Source organism: Schistocerca cancellata, chromosome 6 (genome assembly GCF_023864275.1).
Source record: "Schistocerca cancellata isolate TAMUIC-IGC-003103 chromosome 6, iqSchCanc2.1, whole genome shotgun sequence".
NCBI classification, from domain to species: domain Eukaryota; kingdom Metazoa; phylum Arthropoda; class Insecta; order Orthoptera; family Acrididae; genus Schistocerca; species Schistocerca cancellata.
Genome location: NC_064631.1, coordinates 655,218,712 through 655,242,152, shown reverse-complemented (window position 1 = coordinate 655,242,152; position 23,441 = coordinate 655,218,712). Strand labels below are relative to the sequence as shown.

The following is a 23,441-nucleotide window of genomic DNA, read 5'->3' as shown; positions in this document are numbered from 1 at the left end:
GTGATTCACCTACAGCTTGGAAATGTCCCGCTTGTGAAATTGCTCTGCTGGACTGACACTAGACAAGCTGTCCCTGTCATTGGAATGTAAGTTAGTGTCTCATCCTCTGGATGCAGCTGCTTTGGTTTCATTACTGCTGCTATTGTTGGCCATATCACCTTTTCATATGTTTGTAAAATTCTTTTTTTTTCTTTTCCACATTGGTACAATATTTTATTAATTATTTGTTTTTGAATCAGAAGAATCAGAAATTGTTTTCTAGTACTGTAATTGTGCATATATTGATATACAGATGTATGCTGATTCTGCTCCTCACCCCCATGGTACAGTTGTTGGAGAAGAAATTTTCCAGAGTGGTTTGGTTCCTTCTGATACAGATTTTAGAGTGTTTAGGGATTTTGGTAATATATCAGGTAAGGGAATATTGATTTTTTAAATGCATTACACAAATAAAACAGTGACAAGATATCAATTGTCATTACAGTTGCATGAGAGAACATAGTGAAAGCCTATTGGTAGAGCTGACTTTAAGTGCCATAGAGTTTGTTTCTTTTTTTTCTTCTTTTTGTTCATAAACTCTTTTTTTCAGGATTGGATTTTGCACATAAAGCAAATGGATATGTGTATCATACAGTCTTTGACAGTATATTCTACATTCCTGAAGGAACATTTCAACACACTGGGGACAACATGCTTGCCCTCGTCAAGAAAATCGCATCTTCCAGTGAGCTGACCAATCCGGGTCAGGGCTCAGATGGTCGTGTTGTCTACACTGATGTCGGTGGACTTTTCATGGTGTATTATTCAGAGTTCACTGGAACCATAATAAATATGATTGCATTTATTTTATCACTGTACACAACAGTGTACAATATTATGTTTGTTGGGAAAGGTACTACATTCAAAATTAAATTAAAGTTATATTTATTTTGGTTATTTGTTATGCATGTACTGATTTTACTGAAACTTGTCTGAAATGTTTTTGTGGGGGAACAAATATAAGTTGAGAGTTCAGCCATTGTTGTTGTTGTTGTTGTTGTTGTTGTTGTTGTGGTCTTCAGTCCTGAGACTGGTTTGATGTAGCTCTCCATGCTACTCTAACCTGTGCAAGCCTCTTTCATCTCCCAGTACCTACTGCAGCCTACATCCTTCTGAATCTGCTTAGTGTATTCATCTCTTGGTCTCCCTCTACGATTTTTACCCTCCATGCTGCCCTCCAGTACTAAATTGGTGATCCCTTGATGCCTCAGAACATGTCCTACCAACTTCTTCTAGTGAAGCTGTGCCACAAACTCCTCTTCTCCTCAATTCTATTCAATACCTCCTCATTAGTAATGTGATCTACCCTTCTAATCTTCAGCATTCTTCTGTAGCACCACATTTTGAAAGCTTCTATTCTCTTCTTGTCTAAACTATTTATTGTCCATGTTTCACTTCCATACATGGCTACACTCCATACAAATACTTTCAGAAACGACTTCCTGACACTTAAATCTATACTCGATGTTAACAAATTTCTCTTCTTCAGAAACGCTTTCCTTGCCATTGCCAGTCTACATTTTATATCCTCTCTACTTCGACCATCATCAGCCATAGTTAGACCAAAACTATGAGAAGGAAGGGGAAATCAGTTATAATTTGAAAGATTCGTCTTTTCCCTCCCTATTTATTATGTGTGCTCTCTGAAGCCTTCCCCTTCGTCTTTGTCTCCTCTCATTCTCGAAACAGATGGGTCCCCCTGTCAAAGTGGGATCTGAGTAACCTTTCTTTCCACTATCAATCCCTGTTTCTTCCCTGAGGAAGGAACATATAAGTCATGGAAACTAGAAATAGTTAATTCTACATTTAAGTGTTTTTGTAAGCAGTATCTGAAAATTTGCCTTCTGAGGGTTAATACTCTTCAGCCATTCTCTCCATTGTAATTTAACCAATTCTTTTTATTATTTCTCTTATTTAAAATAAGTTATCTTATACATATGTCCAGTTTCCATATTCCACATATATTATTTATTTATTAATTATAAAGATTACAAACGTATATTCATGAAATGACAAAAAGAAACAGGATGATCCAACTTGCTTCTTCTCCATAAGCAATATTTATTTCTTCTCCATCTCTGGAGACACTGCATTATTCAGCATTTATGGTGCGTCACCAGTCTTTTTGGTGGCAAAACCTTTAAATCTCCCATCCAAATCCCAGAGTCAATCATCATGATAATCATTCTAGTCAGAGATGAATAGCCTCTCAGCCAGGATTACATAAATTTGGCACATGTTGTCCTAGTGCAGGTGCCCTCATGGTTATCACTTCTCAGCCACCATCATACATACAATTTTTTGAAACTTTTTTAACTCTGGAAGGGATCAAGATTCTTGGCTATCGGCTTTAATTTTGGTCCAGATTGTGGCTGCTTTTACACTCCAAGATTACCAAATTTATATGTAAAAGACTTCTTCAGGCATTGATCGAAGCTAGCCCAATTTTTGTCTTTAAACTTACTGATTTCTAATTTAATATCTTCCCTCATTTGCATGTGTTCTTCATCATATGAATAAATAATCTGTTCTTCAGATTGTTTTGTGATGTGAAGGTCATACTGTGTATGTATTTCTACTTCTGTCGAAAGCTTAAATGGCATGTTCCAGTGCTTCTGTTTTATGTTGAATTCATGGAATGATGAACACGTGGTACTGTTTGTACCATTTGTTGTTGCATTGTTTGCTAAGCGTAGCAATGTTCATAGGCAAAGAAAAATAGGTCATCTGAATTTGCACATTCTCAGTAGTTCAATTACTTATGCCATGCAGTGCTCCATGAATTCATGAGAAGTAAAGCAAGTCCATCTATCAGTAATTACGTGGTTGGACTCTGAAAATTAGTTTTTTTCTGATTTCACCTTACTAATTTACCATCACTAAATGTTGTTGTCTTTACATGAAACAGCCAACTAAACTTGGCAAATGTGTCAGTAATATTTAGGAGTCAACTGAATTGTTCCAGAGTGATCTGTGTATATCACTTTTTAAACTCTTTGAATAAATGGTGAAGGAAATCTGCCTTCTTTTCTGACTTCTTATTTGTGGTTAAGCATTTTATACATTTGGAGATCACTCGTTGCATCTTGTCAGTCAAATTTGCCATTTAAGAATTTCGTTTTCATTTTCTCTTCAGTTTGCTTGAAAGAATAACGCCCTTTTTCAGCATAAACTGGATGATGATATCTCCTTGCATAGCGCATGGAATCACTAAAGTTTCTCTTCTGTTGAACTTGAAAAGAAGCCCATCTCTTACTAAAAAGTTGTTGTAAGGTCGTTCTTTGAGCATGTTTTTATCATTGCCACAACACTGTCCTTCATTTCAATTTTCTGATTCTGCCTATTAAACCATCTGCAAAACCAAACCCTACATTCACACAGCAACTTAAAGCATCTACATGTTTCATTCTAAAATCAGTTCAGTGGTGTAAGAACCTCTTTTAGTTTTATACTTTTGGTTGTAGATGTTTAAAATTGAATTTAATGAAAGAACGTATTTGAGCATCTTAAAAGCTTGTTCCTGTTGTTCTTCAAACTTGCATTCATGGTTGTTTCTGAGTAGACCACTCAGGGGTTTGGCAATCACTGAGTAATTTTACATTAACTTGACATAAACTACTGAAAGTATCCTGTTAGTCATAGCAATAGATTTCAGTTCTGCAAAGTTTTGAATGGTGTCTGTCTTCTCTGAAGGAGGTCAAATTAGTCAATGCTGTATGACATACCCAAAAATTTCAACAGCTCTCTTCAAGAACTACCGTTTTAAAAAAGTAATTTCCACACAGTTTTCAACTCTAAATATGTATAAACAATACCATCCATGTGAACAAATATGATGTTCTCTCAAGCCACTTCCGTTGATGCTGGTCTCGTCCTCACCAAAGGCCAGCTACACACTTGCATCCACATTAAACCAACCAACAAACAACAATACTTACATTTTGACAGTTCCCTCCCATACAGCTTTGGCATGTGAGGTAAATGTATTTATTCGGATGCAGACTCTTTACAGCAATACACCACCATTCTCACCTTGGCTTTCACTGCACGTAATTACCCCACCAGCCTAGTTAAAAAGCAGATTTCCTAGGCCGTCACATCAAATCCTGGCACTTCTGATCCCTCCACATAACAGCTTCGGAGAACACCATTGGTGAGTCAGTATTATCCTGATCTGGAATGTGTTAATCAGCTACTTCGGCATGGCCATGACTTCCTAAAATTATTCCCTGAAATGAGATCCATACTGTCTGAAATTTTGCCCACCGTGCCTAGAGTAGTTTTCCATCACCCACCCAATCTCTGCGATATTCTTGTCAGACCCTATGTTATTTCTGTACCCATCTCCCTACCCTATGGCTCCTACCCCTGTGACCATCCCCGCTGAAAGACTTACCCTATGCACCCTCCTACCACAACCTACAACAGCCCTGTAACTGGCAAAACATGTACTAGCAAAGGGAGAGCCATGCACGAAATGACATGCCATATACCAGCTATTATGTACACAGTTCAGCCTTCTACACCTGCATGACTGCCACCAAATTATCAATTACGATAAATGGGCATAGGAAGAGGGTATATACTGGCAATTCACAATATCCTGTTGCAGAGCACACTCTACAAAATGAGATTCATGACCTCAGAACTTGTTTCACAACACGTGCCACCTGGATTCTTCCCCCAGACACCAGTTTCTTAGAACTCCACAAGTGGGAACTAGCACTACAACATGTCCTTGGTTCTCAACACCCACTTGGTCTTCATTTACGTTAATTTCTTTCATCTCAGCTTTTCTTCACTGTAACTACTCTTTGCTTCACTCCGTTTTAGTTTCTACATCTTTAATTGTCTTTCCCGTCTATTTTTCTCTGCCCCCACCCACCTCTGTTACGTACAATGCTCTTAGCTTCTCACTCTTATTAACTCATGCATGACATTTTAATAGTAATCTCCGTCTTACCCTGTCTTCCTCCTTTAAGCTCTCAGGTTTTCAAATCTCATCCAATGCAGTCCCAAACAATCTGTCTTTCCTTCTCATCCCATATAGTACGTCTCCCCTGACCTGCAGTTCTGGGTGACTCCCAAAATCTACCCCTTTTGCTACACCTCTCCAGTCCTTTTCCTTCACCGTTCTTCCTTCCCCTTTAACCCTTCTGCCTGAAGAAGGAGCCATTGGCTCCAAAAGCTCGTCAATCACAACAGTGGTTTATGTGTGTGTTCTGCCGCAGCTTGGTGAGTAGATTTTTTATCGATTCGATTAAATAATTTTATCAATAATTGATTGTTTTCATTGTTACAATTCTTTTCCTTGATGTATTCATGTGAGATTTGGCCAAACTTGTTGCAATTGAAGAGTCTATTGCCCTTATTTGTGTGTTTGCAGTTATTTGATCTGTGGCTTTGGCACCACAGATGAAACACTTCCTGTTTGCATCCCAAACTGTGCTTTTGGTGCTTTTGTTACATGTGCCTTTAGCATTTTTTTTTTTTTTACTGAAGTTTTTGAAATTTTCATCCCTGTAATTTTAATTATTATTTTTTGTTTCAGCAATGACTTGACAGCACTTTCGTAATGTCTCAGTTCTTTCTTGAACTCTTCCACGTTTCACATGCCATAAAGCAGAAGTCTTATACTTCAGTAGTCTTATATCTCATCTATCACACATGGAATAGTGAATTTTTTGTAATGTTACCTCAGTTCGGCAATTTCTTTCACTGCAATAATATACACTTAAGGTGTTGTACCCCCTTTTTTTTCATAAACTCGTATTTTGTAGGTCTTTGCAGTCTGTTGGATTTTTATTACATAACTCTCAGGCATTTTCAATTTTTTTTCCTCATCTGAAACTGTTTCAAAAATTAACTTATTTATGAGTTTGATGGCTTTTAGCAGTGCACATGTTATATTTTTATTTATTCTTTCTGTTTCACGTAACACTGTGATTTCTAGAGATTTTACTAACTTCGTTAAGTTGAGTATAAGATAATTTATGATAGTATTCAAAATAGCACAGTTGAATTAGTTATGGCATATGAAAATTAATGTGTAGATAAACCTGTCATTAGGAGTTCAAGAGTGATGTTCCACATTCAAACATATTTTGTGTAGTATTTTCTTTTTTCTTTGCTGGTCATTTTATCTTTTGTAACAAGTGACATTGAGGGCAGTCATTTAAATTCCTAATTCAAATGATGTAGCCATGAAACTAATCAATTTAGGAAAATATAATATAACTGGATAGATAAAAAAATGTGCTCAACCAGTGGCATCAAGAGAATACACATATAAAAGTTAAGGAAATGTGCAAGCTATTGGAGCCAGTGGCTACTTCTTCTGGCAAAAGGGTTGGAGAGGTAGGAAGAGGGATGAAGGAAAAGGGCTGGCAAGGTTTAGGAAATGGGGAGGTTTACAGAAAAGTTGCCCTGAACCCCAGGTCAGGGGAGACTTGTTGGACAGAATGAAAAGCAAAGACCCTTCTCCTTCAAACCTTCTGCCAGTAGGAGCCACTGGCTGCAAAAGTTTGCACATTTCTTTAACTTTTATACACGTATTCTCTTGCCGCTGCTTGGTCAGTAGACTTTTTATCCATCCAGTTACAGCATAAGCTGGACATTAGTGTATATATGTGTATATACACCAAAAAATAATTAATGTAGAGTAATGAAATTTTGGGAATACATTTGTCTAGGTAACATATTTATGTGATTAACATTGCGAGATCATGGGTTATTGCAAGTGTGAGGTAAACAACTGAAAATGTGAAATGCTGGTATATTAATTATCAATGTAACCACCAGAATGGTGAATGCAAGCATGCATATGTGCATGATCTGTGTTGTACAGGTGCCGGATGTCAGTTTGTGGGATGGAGTTCCGTTCCTGTAGCACTCGGTCAGTCACTACAGGGACAGTTAACGATGTTTGTGGTTGATGCCGGAGCTGTCATCCGATGATTGTGCATTATGTGCTGACTGTAGACAGGGTTACTGATAGAGCAGGCAAAGGGCCATGTTGACGCTTTGTAGCTGTGGCATATGGGCTGTGCAGATGTAGGTCCAGTGTGTCTAGCAAGCAGACAGGTTGGTTGCAGGCCCTCAGCTGGTCTCATTCTAACCAATACACGGCCATCATTGGCACCGAGGCAAACCAGCTTCCATCAAAAGACTCAACAGACCTCAACGCTGCCCTTCAGTGAGCTCTCGGTTGACGCCACTGAGGTTTGGGGTCAGTGAAATGCAGTGATGGGCTCACGAATGGCGGCACAACAGGTCAAATTACCAGATTGATGTGCAAATTTACAGTTGGGATGTGTGGGATAACCATGAGAGTGGTCCTGCTGTCATACAAACTTGTACCTCAGACCATAACTCCAGGTGTAGGTCCAGTGTGTCTAGCAAGCAGACAGGTTGGTTGCAGGCCCTCAGCTGGTCTCATTCTAACCAATACACGGCCATCACTGGCACCGAGGCAAACCAGCTTCCATCAAAAGACTCAACAGACCTCAACGCTGCCCTTCAATGAGCTCTCGGTTGACGCCACTGAAATCGCAAATGGCACTGGTTTGGGGTCAGTGAAATGCACACTACAGGGTGTCTGGTTGAGAGCTGTCCTTGAAGTAATCAGTTTGTAATAGTTCATTGTATCACTGTGAAGCTAACTGCTGCTGAGATTGCTGCTGCAGGTGCAGTATGATGCACCAGAGTCATACAGTGAACACTGGGGTCTTCCCTCTTGTTAGTGCCATGTGGCCATCTGGAGCACAGTCTTCATGCAACCGTCCATTCTCGTGGCCACCGCTGCCAGCAATCGTGTACAGTGGCTACATTCCTGTCAAGTCTTCCTGCAATATCGCAGAACGAACATCGAGCTTCTTGTAACCGTATTACATGACCTCATTCAAACTCGGTGAGGCATTGATAATGGCATCTTGGTTGCCTTAAAGGCACTCTTGACTAACAACAACTCACTGTGTCCAATATAATGCTCTTGACTGTTACAGTGTGTGTTTAAAGCAAACCTGATTTCCATCCTCATATTGGCACTACTAGCACCACTCTTATGCGAATGACATGAAATTTGAATAGACATTATCTTTCAGAAGTAAAAATGTGCCTACCAACTTTTGTTTGTGTTGTACAACTCCTTCTTGATGATGCAATTTTTTCCATCAGTGTGTATTGTTCATACAGTCTTTTATGTCATAAATTGTTGTAATAGACCTGAACTATTTAAAATTGTCTTCAGAAATCTAGATGTTGGTTATGGGTGATAGAGAACAAAATAATTTTGGGAAATTGTCCTGTTATGAAGACATATAGCTTTGTTCAAAATGAATTGTGCTATTGAAATACCTGAGGTCAAGTAGTATAGAAATGAGAGGGCTAGTGATGAGTACAGATAAAAAATGAAAGAAAGGAATAAAAAAGAAATAGCAAGGAAGAAAGAAAGAACTGACTAGAGCAAGAGAATAAACAGTAACTCTGGGTATGGGGGGAATGCCTGGATGATTTTAGTGCTGAAGCAAAAATGGAAGTCTTCACTGTTCTAGCGCAGTGTGTGTTCTTCTACCGACAACTAGTACTACATATGTATTTCATCATTATTGTCCAGCCAGTAAGGAGAAGATCCTCCCGTGATTTGAAAAAAGTTATGAGGTATATCAATTTCGAGTAACAAGTGTTGCTTATATACTACACTAACTACAGTCAGTATTGTATACTGTTTTTATGTGGTATTAATAAGTTGCACTTACTTTTCTTTGTTTATTTATTATTTAATGCCACAACATAAATGCTTCACTCTTTACACAGGAAAGCTGCTGCTTCAAGAAAATCTACATTTCTAGTTATTTTATTCAGCTGCAGTTTACCAATTAGTGCACCTTCTCATTCTGTAAATATGTGAATACTTAGATGAAGTGCTGCACATATACCTCTTTTGTTTCCCTGTCTATTTCAGTAATATCAAGCATGCATGTCTCCATACTTGCTGAGCAGCCCTCAGTTTTTGAATGTTTTTGTGTTAAAATCCTTGTCTCTCTTCGACAAGTCAAAAGTGGTAATATAAAGTGATTTTAAACTTTTGTTCTCAGTCACATTGGAAGCTTAGTTCAGATAATCCTACTTAGTTTCTCTGAAGCACTCCAAGCCAGTTTTACCCTTGTGTTTCTTTCTTTTCTTGTCTTTCCAGTAATTCTCCTTAACTGACCCAAATGCAAAAGATTGTCAATTGATTGTACGACTTTATTGTTAATGTGTACCAGTTTCGTTGGAAGTTATTGTAGTCTTATTATAACTGAGTTTCAAGCCTGCTTGCAAACTTTTTCTCGTAGGTTCTTCCATTTGTTGTTGAAATTCACCCGTAATAGTGGCAAGCAGTAGGTCAACGCTGTCATATGCTAAACAAATGTCGTTGAGACATGTTCGGATAATATGTATTCTTTTTTGTTTTCTCAGTTTAAACACATGAAGAGTACTTCTAGGATGTTGAGAATAGTTGTGGCGGGATGTAATTTCTTGGCTGATCATCTTTCAGTTCTGAATTTCACACTATTGTGTTGAAGTCTGATGGAAGCTGTACCTGTTTTTCTGTATACTAACAAGAATAGAATCAGTACCTTACACCACAGTACAGCTTTTTTTGGAACTGGGTCAGAAGCTCTTCCAGAATCAATGCATTGATGATTTATTGTGCCCTGTCACATGCTATATGACCTTCACATATGTTTGTAGAATATCCTTTACAGTGTAACAACAGTACTACTTTGGCCATCTACATAAAAACTCCAGTGAAGAAATAATGAGAAAGTGCTAGATTTCTCCCATTATTCTGGTCTTCATTTATATTAATATGTGCTGTCCTTCCATCATCTGTGCTGTTCTCCTTTTTATTATTTTGCTTTCTAATTTATTTCCCATTTCCCCCTGTGTTCCTCCACTGGTTGTCTCATCCTTTTTCCCTTCTCTTCCTTCCTTCTTTCTTTGTTTTCTTCATTATATTATTTGGAGTTATTCTACTTCATTTCATGCTTTCATTTTTCACTGTTACCTTTTGATTTGTGCCTGTCATTGATTAATATTTTCTTCTCATTATTTTTTCTAATTACCATTTATCGTTTTCATGGTTCATAGAACCTATACTCCAAGTGACTAATTCCTTGTAGATTGTATAGCTCATCCACATTTTTGTTCTTGTTTTTTATGCTTCCCTTCTTCAGAAGGACAAGAAGTGTGTAAAGATTAAGGAAGTAAGGAACATTAGGATGTAATGGTCATGGCCATAAGAGGAGCAGCATAAGCTCGTTGTACAGAATTATGCATGACAGCACCTAATAAACTGCGGGCTGTCAAGGAGACGACCGATGTGTGGCGCTCCTCCCTGCGGTCTTCTCGCAGGGACTCTGTTATCCTGTGTCGGCTCCGCATCGGCCATATATACCTGACGCACGGCCATCTTTTGCGTCAGGAGGATCCCCCCCCCTGTGTCGGTGTGGGTCCCAGCTGACGGTCGCCCACATTTTATTGGAGTGTCCCCGACTGCGCACCCTCCGGCAGTCTTTTATCTCCCGGGCACTTTGCCTTTGGTTTTAAGCGACAATACCTCCGTGGCTGATGACGTTTTACATTTTATCCGTGGTAGTCCTTTTTATGGTTCCATTTAGGGAGGTCCTGCTCCTTTCCCTTTGTGTGTCTCTTGTCCTCGAGTCTCTCGTATTTGGTTGCAGATTTTAGTGTGTAGTCGGTTGGTTGACTCTTTCCCTTTTTTGTAGTCGTGGTCAGTCAACCAGTCTCCGGCCGTCTTCTTTTCTTCTGTTTTTCTTTGTCTGGTGTTCATCTGTACTCTTCGTGTCTGTAGTGTTCGTTACTGCATTTGTGTTCTTTTAGGGCCTGGGGGGAGTCTCCTTCCCCTTGGGGTTTTACTTGCTTCGTGCATTTATGTCTCGCCTGTTTTTGGAATGGGGGACTGATGACCTTAGCTGTTTAGTCCCCCTTAAACATCCCAACAACAACAACAGAATTATGAGGAAGAAAATCAGCTACATCCTTTTGAAAGGAATCATCTTGATATTTGCCTTAAGTGATTAAGGGAAACTATAGACAACTTGTCTCTGGATAGCTGGACAGGAATTTGCTCGGTCCTCTTCCAGCTGCAAATCCAGTATGTTAGCCACTGTGCCACCTCATTCGAGTTTGGAAAGATCGAAATTACATACTCGTTTTTGGTGGCATTGCTTGCTGTACTGTACTTCTGCTCTCTGTTGGAAAGAGTTAGGTTTTTGTCTTTACTTTCTGTTTTGATAGGCTACTTGTCGTGTTTACAGAGGTGAAAAATTTAACCTGATGCAAGTGAGATTTGCATCTCTGCTGCTCCCCTCTCTGTCAGTATTGCTTTTTTGCATCAGACACAAAATTCAGTTGAGAAAACTGTTAAACTTTCAAAGAGATCGAAGAAAGGCAGGCAGTGTAGTGCAAAGAGTAAATTTAATTGGTTTGTGTTGCTGAACTTTCCTAACAACAATTGTATTGCCTGTGCGAAAAAGCAGATGTTGGCAGCTTATCAAACACACAAATTTATAACGAGAACTATCTGATACTGTTGCAGTTGTTGGTTTCGCCACCAAATGTCCCTTGCCTTCAAGATATGAAGGTACTGTAAGTATGGGATGAAAAGAAAAAGGAAAAAAAGAAAAGAAAAATAAATCTACCCAGAACAATGATAATGAAAAATAGCTGTGCCAGAAACAGAGAAGTGACCCAGAATTTGATTCACTTTATGTGCAGAAATTCAAAACAAGCTAACTTACAACTCAGATACTACACCGTTGCTTATAAGTGAAAGGAAAAAGAGGACTATCCAGGGATTTCAAAATATAAGATATGTATAAAATTATTAGAGATTTTTCCCAGGAGAGCAAATCTGATAAGGCATACAGGACAATTTTTGTGGAGTCTGAAAAGCAGGAGAGTGCAACTGACAGAATTGAGGATGTGGAGGCAGGTCATGAGCCACTTCTGAATAGCTCAGTCACTAAGAGTGTAACTCACAAAATGTATGGGTACGGGTTTGGATTCCACTCAGATATATGGTTTTAATGTTTCAGGAAGTATCGGATCTTATTATATTTATTCAAATTGCATGTTAATTTTACAGGACTGAATCGAAAGCAGCTACTGAAACAGATACTGTTGGCAGCACTTGTACCATTCGTAGGGTGGATTTTATCAGGCTGTGCTGTTGCTGCCATAGCTTCATTGCTGGATGCTTGTGGAAAGAGTATGAGCTGGTACTCTAGTCCTTACATAATATTCTTTATTTACTACTGCCCAGTTCTTGTCTGCTGCATGTTTCTTCCACTAATCGTTAACGAAGCACGTATTGGTTTCAAGGTACGTATCACAGTGAAGTTCAATAAACAGAATATTGAGTAAGGATGGTCTTACATGTTAAAGGAATAGCTCTAATGTAACTTCTTGTTGTCCAGCCTACAGCACACTTTGTAAGTCAGTAGTATAATGCCTAACTCCATTCTGTAATAAGTGATTGATATACATGTTTTTCCATTCTTTCTGCCTTGTAAATCTCCACCGCCACCGCCACCACCACCACCACCACAGCTATAACAGTCTTTTCAGTAATTACGGCCCAGCGGGGAAGTGCATTTCAAATCCCCAAACAAAATAAACTACAATCTAACTTTAATTTTAGTCAACATAATGTAAATGGATAGATGAAAAATCTATTTAACTTTTACAAGCTTTCGGAGCCAGTGGGTCTTCCTTCTGGCAGAAGAGTTGAAGGGGAAGAAAGAGAGGTGAAGGAAAAGGACTGGAGAGGTTTAGGGAAAGGTGGTATAGTTCAGAAAAGTCACCCAGACTTTTCGGAAATATACCCCTTTCCCTAAACCTCTCCAGTCCTTTTCCTTCACCCTTCTTCCTTCTCCTTCAACTCTTCTGCTAGAAGAAAGAACCACTGGCTCCAAAAGCTTTTAAAAGTTAAATCCTTTTGTGTGTGTGTGTGTGTGTGTGTGTGTGTGTGTGTGTGTGTGTGTGTGTTCACCTGCTGTCGCATGGTGAGTAGATTTTTTATCAATCCATTTACATTATATCATCAATAATTCATTATTTTTGTTGTTATATAATTTTATTCAGTATTTTTTATTGATCAATGACCACAGAGTTGTCAGTGAGAATGAATACTCTCAAAAATAAACAGTCTGTGTTCAACATGCAGTATCCTGCCAGTAAACATGCTACAAGTTAATATTTTATTTATTTCTATTTATGTATTTCATTTATTGTCCTTTACAATATTATGAGAAGGAAAGTTGCCACTCACCAAATAGTGGAGATGCTCAGTCGCAGATAGGCACAACAAAAGACTTTCACAGTTAAAGCTTTTGGCCATTAAGGCCTTCGTCAACAATACACACACATACACACAAGCATACACGCTCATGCAAACACAACTCACACAGACAGCTGCTGCAGTCTCAGGCAACTGAAACCACACTGTGAGCAGCAGCACAAGTGCATGATGGGAGTGGCGACTAGGTGGGGATGAGGAGGAGGCTGTGGCAGGGAGGGGGACAGATGTATGGCGGGGATGGCGGACAGTGAAATGCTGCAGGTTAGACAGAGGGCAGGGCAGAGGTGGGGGGATGGGAAATACCAGAAAAGGAGAGAAATAAAAAGACTGAGTGTGGTGGTGGAATTATGGCTGTGTAGTTCTGGAATGGGAACAGGGAAGGGGCTGGATGGTTGAGGACAGTGACTAAAAGGTTGAGACCAGGAGGGATACGGGAATGTAGGATGTATTGCAGGGACAGTTCCCACCTGCGCAATTCAGAAAAGCTGGTGTTGGTGGGAAGGATTCATATGGCACAGGCTGTGAAGCAGTCATTGGCAGCGTGTTCAGCAACAGGGTGGTCTACTTGGTTCTTGGCCACAGTTTGTCGGTGGCCATGAGTGAGCACAGACAGCTTGTTGGTTGTCATGCCTACATAGTACGCAGCACAGTGGTTGCAGCTTAGCTTGTAGATGACAGACTGGTTTCACAAGTAGCCCTGCCTTTGATGGGATAGGTGATGTTAGTGACCAGACTGGAGTAGGTGGTGGTGGGAGGATGTATGGTTCAGGTCCTGAATCTAGGTCTATTACAGTGGTATGAGCCATGAGATAAGGAATTGGGAGCTGGAATTGTTTAAGGATGGATGAGTATACTGTGTAGGTTCGGTGGACAGCGGAATACCACTGTGGGATGGGTGGGAAGGATAGTGGGCAGGACATTTCTCATTTCAGGGCATTTTGATGTACTCTGTCAATGATGTAACCCAACTATTGCAGCCTAAATTTTCGGAGGATATTGAAAAAGTTCAAAGAAGGGCAGCATGTTTTGTATTATTGCAAAATAGGGGAGAGAATGTCACTGAAATGATACAGGTTTTGGACTGGACATAAAACAGGTGTTTTTCATTGTGTCAGAATCTTCTCATGAAATTTCAGTCACCAACTTTCTCCTCCAAATGCGAAATCTTCCTATACCACCTGACCTTTTCCAAGTATACATCTTCCTCTTGTGGTGAAACTTCCTGGCAGATTAAAACTGTGTGCCCAACCGAGACTCAAACTCGGGACCTTTGCTTTTCGTGGGCAAGTGCTCTACCATCTGAGCTACCGAAGCACGACTCACGCCCGGTACTCACAGCTTTAATTCTGCCAGTACCTCGTCTCCTACCTTCCAAACTTTACAGAAGCTCTCCTGCGAACCTTGCAGAACTAGCACTCCTGAAAGAAAGGATATTGCGGAAGGTTGGAGACAAAGTACTGGCAGAAGTAAAGCTGTGAGTACCGGGCGTGAGTCATGCTTCGGTAGCTCAGGTGGTAGAGCACTTGCCCGCGAAAGGCAAAGGTCCCGAGTTCGAGTCTCGGTCGGGCACACAGTTTTAATCTGCCAGGAAGTTTCATATTAGTGCACACTCCACTGCAGAGTGAAAAACTCATTCTGGAAACATCCCCCAGGCTGTGGCTAAGCCATGTCTCCGCAGTATCCTTTCTTTCAGGAGTGCTAGTTCTGCAAGGTTCGCAGGAGAGCTTCTGTAAAGTTTGGAAGGTAGGAGACGAGGTACTGGCAGAAGTAAAGCTGTGAGTACCAGGCGTGAGTCGTGCTTCGGTAGCTCAGATGGTAGAGCACTTGCCCGCGAAAGGCAAAGGTCCCAAGTTTGAGTCTCGGTCGGGCACACAGTTTTAATCTGCCAGGAAGTTTCATATCAGCGCACACTCCGCTGCAGAGTGAAAATCTCATTCTGGAAACATTCCTCTTGTGGTACTTGAACAGAGTATTTGCTTTTACAGGTTCAATTTACTGAAGAACTCAATTAGTCTTCCTCCTCTCTCATTCCTGCTACGAAGTCCATATTAGCCCAGAACCCTTCTTGTACTCCTTCCCCTACAACCACACTCAATACCTCATGCCTATTGTTCATCTCCCTTTACAAACTGAATTACTTGTTCAGTATCTTCAAATGCCTTCACTATCTCTTCATCTTCTGCTTGCTATGTCGGAATGAATATCTGAACTACAGTTGTCGGTGTTGGTTTGATACTGATTCTGATGAGAACATCGTCTCACTGAATTTTTCACAGTAGCTCCCTCTCTACATTACCTCTCCACATTACCCTATAGTTGTCTGACCAGAAATCCTTGTCTTCTTTCCATTCTACCTTTCTATTCACAATGAATCCTAGTTCTGCATTCCCCTATAGTTGTCTGACCAGAAATCCTTTTCTTCTTTCCATTTCACCTCACTAATCTCCACTATATATTTAGACTAAGACTGAGCATTTTCCTTTCCACATTTTCTAGCTTCCGTACCATGTTTAAACTTACGGCATTCCATGCCCCAACTCTTAGACTGTTACCCTTTCGTTAGTTATTCAGACTGCTTTTAATGGTCAACTCCCTCTTTGCAGTCCCCTCCCAGAGATCTGAATGGGGGACTAGTCTGGAATATTTTGCCAATGGACAGGTCATCATGATATTTTTTCAATTACGGGCCACATGCCCTATGGATACACATTACGTTTCTTTAATGCAGTGGTTTCCATTGCTTTCTGCATCCTCACACCATTGATCACTGCTGATTCTTCTGCCTTTTAGGAACAGTTTCCCCACTTCAAGGGCAAGAGAGTGCCCTGAACCTCTGTCAGCTCCTCCGCCCTCTTTGACAAGGCCATTAGCAGAGCAAGGGTGATTTTTTATGCGGGAAGTCTTTGTCCATCATTGCTGATGATTTTTATTCCAAATTTAAGCAGTGGCATGTTTTGAACCGAGAACCAAGGATGTTTTTATTACTAATCAAAGATGCTATACCTAGACCATCTCCAGTCCCTACAGTGCAAACACATTTTTGCTACCCAATCCAAAACCAGTATTGGAGTCTGCCTCAATCAAGCTGCTCCTCTGCATAATTGTGATACACCCCCACTTCCCTGGAATCATCTCCTGATAATTTTTCAGAATTTCCTAGCCTCAAACACTGCCTCACCATCATTCCCCAAATCCCTCAACATGCAAATGAATCCCTCATCTGCAGAAAGAATAACAATCCTCCACCTAAAAATTGATTTCAGTACATCCATTCTTGCTAGGTAGTATGATAAGACAGTAGCCAATATCAGTGGCTGAGCCTATATGGTCAGACAAAACATTGCACAAAAGTGCACCAGTGTACTTGTTTGCTATTGCATGATATTTTGTCTGACATATAAGCTCGGCCACTATGTTACCATAGAGGGCCTGATGATGACATAATCAAATGCTGAAACCAGTTGCCTTTGGAATAAATCAGAGATGAAAATACAGCTGTTGGTTCACTCATTGCTTATTGTACCTAAAAACTGATCACAACTTTATAATCCTACCTGCTGACAAAGACTACACATCTGTGGTTAAGAACCATGATTAACTCACTGATGGGCTTCATCAGCTGTCAGATAGGTCCAAAAACAATCCTTTCCACACTGGCTCCATTCCAAAAAACCAGCGTGATCTGAGTTCCTCTTTAAATTCCTAGATACATCCTAGAACTTCTCCCTTGAGTCTGTATCCCTCTTCAACCCCATTAATCCCTGCACTGCCACATTTGAAATGCTTCCTACAATACATAAACCCAACCATCAGGACACCCCATTGTATGTAGACACTTCGCTCCCACAGAGAGAATCACTGTCATTGTGGGCCAACATCTTCAGTGTATTACCTCTACCCTCCTAAATAAAATACATTAACTCATTAACCATTTCCCCTACTGACTCTTGACTCTCTACAGTTCTGGTCCCTTTACCAGAAGGCACCCTGACTATCAGTGTCATGCCACCCCATTCCATACTAACATCTCCAGTGCCCACTGCACTGCTGCCATTGAGCACTACCTTTTACAACACCCGACACACACTTAACCTGCAACCTCCTTCCTGGTCACCATGACCAATTATATCGTCACTCAAAATTACTTCTCCTTCATCACCTACAAACCAACCTAGGATAAAATCATAGGCACCTGAATGGCACCGTCCTATGCCAACTTTTTCGTGGGCCATCAGGAGGAATCCTTCCTAGCCACACAGAATCCCAAATCCCTTATCTGGTTCAGATTCACTGATGACACCTTCATGATCTGGACTAAGGTTGAGTACACTTTATCTGCACAGACTTCAGAACCTCAACCTTCTCCCCCATTCACATCACAGGGTCCCTGTAAGCTCAACACACCACTTTACTCAATGTCAACCTCCATCTCACACATGGTTCCATCAGGACCTTTGTCCACATCATGTTTCCAACCATCAACATACACCTCAATTTCAACATCTCCCACCCATTCCACATCAAAAAGAACCTTCGCTGTAGCCTTAACAATCCATGGTCGTCACATCTGCAGTGACAAGCAGTCCCACTTAAAATATGATTAGGGTCTCACTGAGGTCTTTATAAACTATAATTACTCAGCACAGAAACAAATCTCCTATGCCTTATCTCCCCTGTCACTTACCATCCTTCACATAGCCACTGACTGGCCCAAAAGGAGAATTCATCTTGTGACTCAGTACCAAGCAAGACTGGAGCAACAGAATCACATTCTCTGCTACAATGTCAACTACCCCTTGTTGTGCCCTGAAATGACAAGTACTGTCCCCACCCCTTCCACATTAGTTTTCTACAACCTATCAAACCTACTCAACACACCGAGTGAGGTGGTGCAGTGGTTAGCACAGTGGACTCGCATTCAGGAGGACAACGGTTCAATCCTGTGTCCAGCCATCCTGGTTTAGGTTTTCTGTGATATCCCTAAATCGCTTCAGGCAAATGGCAGGGTGGTTCCTTTGACAGGGCACGGCCGACTTCCTTCCCCATCCTTCACTAATCCGATGAGACCGATGACCTCACTGTTTGGTCTCCTCCCCCAAATCAACCCAACCCAACCCAACCCAACCCTACTCAACATCCTTGTCTGTTCGTTCTCTTGTCTGTAAAGTAGGTAGTTGAGTTGGAGAAGATAAACAGAATTTGGAAAGAAACCCTGGGTAACAGAAGAAATACTTCAGTTTATTGAAAAAAAAAAAAAAAAAAAAAGAAAGTACAAAAATGTCCAGGGAAATTCAGAAGTACAGAAATACAAGTCAACTTAGGAATGGAATAAATAAGAAGTGCGAGGAAGCTAAGGTGAAATGGCTACACAAAAAATCTGAAGAAACTGTAAAAGAAGGACTGACTGAGCATATAGAAATGTCAAAGCAATCTTCAGTGAAATTAAAAACGAGATCAGTAACATTAAGAGTGCAATGGGAGATCCACTGTTAAATTCTATGGAGAGAGTGGATAGATGGAAAAAAATACATTGATGGCCTCTACAAGGTGGAGGATTCATGTGATGAAGTGATAGAAAAGGAAGGAAACAGTTGTCGACAGGAAAGAGGTTGGGGATCCAGTACTAAAATCGGAATTTAAAACAACTTTCTAAGACTTAAGATCAAGTAAGGCAGAAGGGATGGCTAACATTCCATTGTAATTTATAAAATAATTGGAGGAAGTAGCAACAAAATGACTGTTCACATTGGTGTGTAGTATGTATGAGACTGGCAATATACCATCATCCTTTTGGAAAAACATCATCCACATAATTCCAAAGATAGCAAGAGCCAACAAGTGCAAGAATTATTGTGTAGTCAGCTTAACAGCTCCTACATTCAAGTTAGTGACAAGAATAATGTATAGAAGAATGGAAAAGGAAAGGAGATCTATTAGATGACAACCAGTTTGGCTTTAAAAAAGGTAAATGCACCAGAGAGGCAGTTCTGACATTGTGATTGATACTGGAAGCAAGAGCGAAGAAAAAAATCAAGAAAAGCTCATAGGATTTTTTGATCTGGAAAAGGCATTAGACAATGTAAAATGTTGTTTGAAATATTGAGAAAAATATGGGGTAAGCTATAGGGAAAGGGAGCTAATAGACAATATGTGCAGGAACTAAGAGGGAACACTAAGACAGGAAGACCAAGTGATTGGATTTAAAAGGGTACTGTGATGCAGTCTTTTACCTCTACTACTCACTCTATACATTGAAAACAGTGATGGAAATAAAATAATGGTTCAAGAGTGGGGTCAAAATTCAGGATGAAAGGATATCTATGATAAGATTTGCTGATGACATTGCTATCTTCAGTGAAACTGAAGAAGAGTTATGGGAGCTGTTTAATGGAATGAACAGTCTAGTGAGTACAGAATATGGATTGACAATTAACTGAAGAAAGATGAAAATAATGAGAAGTAGAAAAATAACAGACCAGTATCTCTAACATCACTTTGCTGCAGAATCCTTGAACATATTCTCATTTTGAGTATAATAAATTTCCTTGAGAGAGAAAAGTTTCTGTCCACAAATCAGCATGGTTTTAGAAAGAATCACTCATGCAAAACTCAGCTTGCCCACTTCTCACATGAGATCCTAGGAACCATGGATGAAGGGGCAACAGATGGATTCCATATTCCTAGTTTTCCATAAAGCATTTGACATGGGGCTACACTGTCAACTGTTAATGAAGATAGAAGCATACAGAATAGTTTTCCAGGCAGGTGAATGGTTCAAAGACTTCTTAGGTAACAGAACTCAGTATGTTGCCCTTGACAGTGAGGACTCATGGTAGTTTGATAGGGCTGCTATTATTTTCTATATACATAAATGGTCTGGCAGACAAGATAAGCAGCAGTCTGTGGCTGGTGGCTGCTTGCCGATCATGCTGTGTTGTAGGAGAAGGTGTCATTGAGTGACTTTAGGAGGATACAATATGACTGAGGCAAAATTTCTTGTTAGTGTAATGAATGGCAGCTAGCCCTAAATGTAGAAAAATAGTTAATGCAGATGAGAAGGAAAAACAAACCCATAATGTTTGAATACAGTATAAGTAGTGTGCTGCTTGATACAGCCACATCAATTAAGTATCTAGGTGTAACATTGCAAAGCAATATGAAATTGAATGAGCATGTAATGTCTGTAATAGGGAAGGTGAATGGCCGACTTAGGTTATTGGGAGAATTTTACGAAAGCGTGGTTCATCTATAAAGGAGACTTCATATATAACACTAGTGCAACTTATTCTTGAATACTGCTCAAGTGTTTGGGATCCACACCAGGTCAGATTAAAGGAAGACATTGGATCATTTCAGAGGTGGGCTGCTCGATTTGTTACCAGTAGGTTCAAACAGTGTGCAAGTATTATGGAGGTGCTACGGGAACTCAAGTGGAAATCACTGGAGGAAAGGTGACATTCTTTTCGAAGAGCACTATTGAGAAAGTTTAGAGAACTGGCATTTGAGGCTGACTCCAGAATGCTTCTACTGCCGCTAATGTAAATTTCAAGTAAGGACCTTGAAGAGAAGATTAGAGAGATTAGGGCTTTTACAGAGGCTTACAGGTACTTGTTTTTCCCTCGCCCTTGTTACGAGTGGAACAGAAAAGGAAATGAGTATTAGTGGTACAGGATACCCTCCAACATGCCCCATACAGTGGCTTGCAGGGTGTGTGTATAATATAAATGGATTGGTGAAAGTCTGCTCACCAAATGGTGGCAGGAGAACACACACATAACAAGGTTTAACTTTTTATGATTTCAGAGCCAGTCGCTCCTCATCCTGCCAGAAAAGTTGAAGGGAAAGGAAGAGGGGTGAAGGAGGAGGACTGGAGAGGCCAAATCTTCCGAGGTCAGGGGAGACTTACTGGGCAGATGAGAAGGAAAGACTTTCTTTCTCATCCCCTAAACCTGCATTTAATGATACTGGTTTGGTGAAGGACCTACTTTCCTTCACATGTAACATCAACTGGCAATATCACTTCGCAACCCAATCCCAAAACCTTTTCAACAGCAAACCTGACATTGAACCCTGCCCTGAACAGTTCTGATCATGATCCAATCTTGGCCCACCACCACTATCTCAGAATCATCCCTTACAAGCCTTCCAAATATTCCTCACATCCAGCATTGCTTCACAACCATTTCTCAGGTCCCTACAACATGACGCTAACCTGTCGTCTGCAAAACTCCAGGAAAAGTCCAGGCTCTGTGCTCCCTAAAAGCTGAAGACTCATCATCATCCTCCCAGAAGGTACCACTGTGGTTGCATGATGACAGGGGTATGCTAGTGAAGGTTTGCGCTGGCTGTCTGACACTTCTACGTACAGCATCTGCCATCAAGATTCCATCGCTGTGATTCAGACTGACCTGCAGTTTGTGAGCTAACATCCCAAGATGGTCGGGCTCACATGTGGTTCCTCTTCATGGAAATGTCTTGGCTCAAACTTGTCTAGGGGTTGAACCGCACGTGTTGCATTATATGCCCTAAATTAGGCACTTGTGACCCTTTGGTTAAATTGTGTGGCTGGTGGCAAGTTTGTGAAATACAAAATTAACATATCATATAATAAAAGTAGTAATAATATTGGGAACTAAATTAATGACCCATAAATGATGTAGGCCACACACTTGCGATTTGGTTAGAATAATGTTTATTCAGAAAGCAAACTAACACAGAAAGTGGCCATATTTGGAGTTACTGTTACACTCGAGCGTTTCATTTGACACAGTTTGGTCATTCACAATCTCATTGCGAAAAGTTAGAGTTCACACCAGGTGCGTGGCTGCTCACTGCCCAGAGACTAAGTCCCGCGATACTACACAGCGCGAAATTTTCTAAGTCATTTTACTTCCTAGCTGCCTAAAGACTGACTTTCCACTTTCACATCTCAATCCGTACTGTCCCCTTTTGTGTCTCCAGCTGAACTGTCCATCCCCGGCTGCGTTTCCCACACGCTCAACTGACTAGGGCAGTTCCCTTTTTCCTGAAACCGTCCATCTGATTGGCTATAGCTTATTCTACAATATTTTGCACTTTAACATATTTAAATAATCAAAGCTTGACAACTTTTATGTTCTAAATAAAGTAACAATAATATCCATTACATAATAGATGTTAAATTCTTTTACATAAAACCAATACAATTTCCTTCTTAGCTTTGAATGTCATGGCCAGTAGCCTTGCACCAATGTGCTTTCTGATAAATAAATAAAGAACAAAAGTAACTATTATGCACTAAACGTTACAACAAATATTCTACTATCTAATGATTCAATAAGGTTTCATGCTGTCAAGTAATTTAAATTTACTATATCTTTTAAACAAATAAATTTACAGTGTTGACATTTACAAGGTTTGTCATTTTAATGATGCACTTGTATATGAAATGTCAGTTGTTAAGATCAACCAAAGCGTTTAGATTTTAGCATTCAGGTCTTTATTATTACAAAACTTGTTAATTTCACTTTAACAGTAAATCCTAAACTGTTATGGATATGATCAGTATTCAAGTTTTATTGGAATCACCATCAAAATTTATGGAGTATGGCAGATTAAAATTACTGTGGCTTGATTCCCTACAATACTACAGAATTAAATAATTTTCATAAATGTTTCCCTTTATGGCTGATCTTAGGTCCGCCATGTTTAACACTGCTACGTCTCCTCAACCACAAAAGCCTTCTACTGGGTTTCCCTATGACGTAGGTTCTTGTCTGTCTCACTCGTGCACTACAGCACTTAGGGCTCAATAGACAATAGACACCTGTGAGTTTCCCCATCTTGCGGTGAATCTGCACCCTTTGTGGCATTTGGTTGTGGATGACAGGGTTCATTTCACAATTCCTGAAGGCTGGCTCTTTCGGCCATAAACTTAAATGAGAGCACAATGCTCATTAACTCACAAGTTTCTCCTTAAAATCTCAGGCCCCTCACGAGGACTGACACCTCAATCCACAAAACTTTTTACCCCACCCAGAACAGGCACCCTCAC

The 23,441-nt window shown here is 40.2% G+C and overlaps 1 protein-coding gene across 2 annotated transcripts in view; it reads left to right on the top strand.

The window, feature by feature from the left end:
• LOC126190732 (endoplasmic reticulum metallopeptidase 1-like) overlaps positions 1-23,441 on the top strand; it is a 263,271-nt gene that overhangs the window by 128,794 nt on the left and 111,036 nt on the right. For both annotated transcript variants that reach the window (XM_049931220.1, XM_049931219.1), the window contains exons 5-7: positions 293-413; positions 590-892; positions 12,194-12,429. In XM_049931220.1, coding sequence (XP_049787177.1) covers positions 293-413; positions 590-892; positions 12,194-12,429 — 660 coding nt within the window. The remainder of the gene's footprint in view (positions 1-292; positions 414-589; positions 893-12,193; positions 12,430-23,441) is intronic.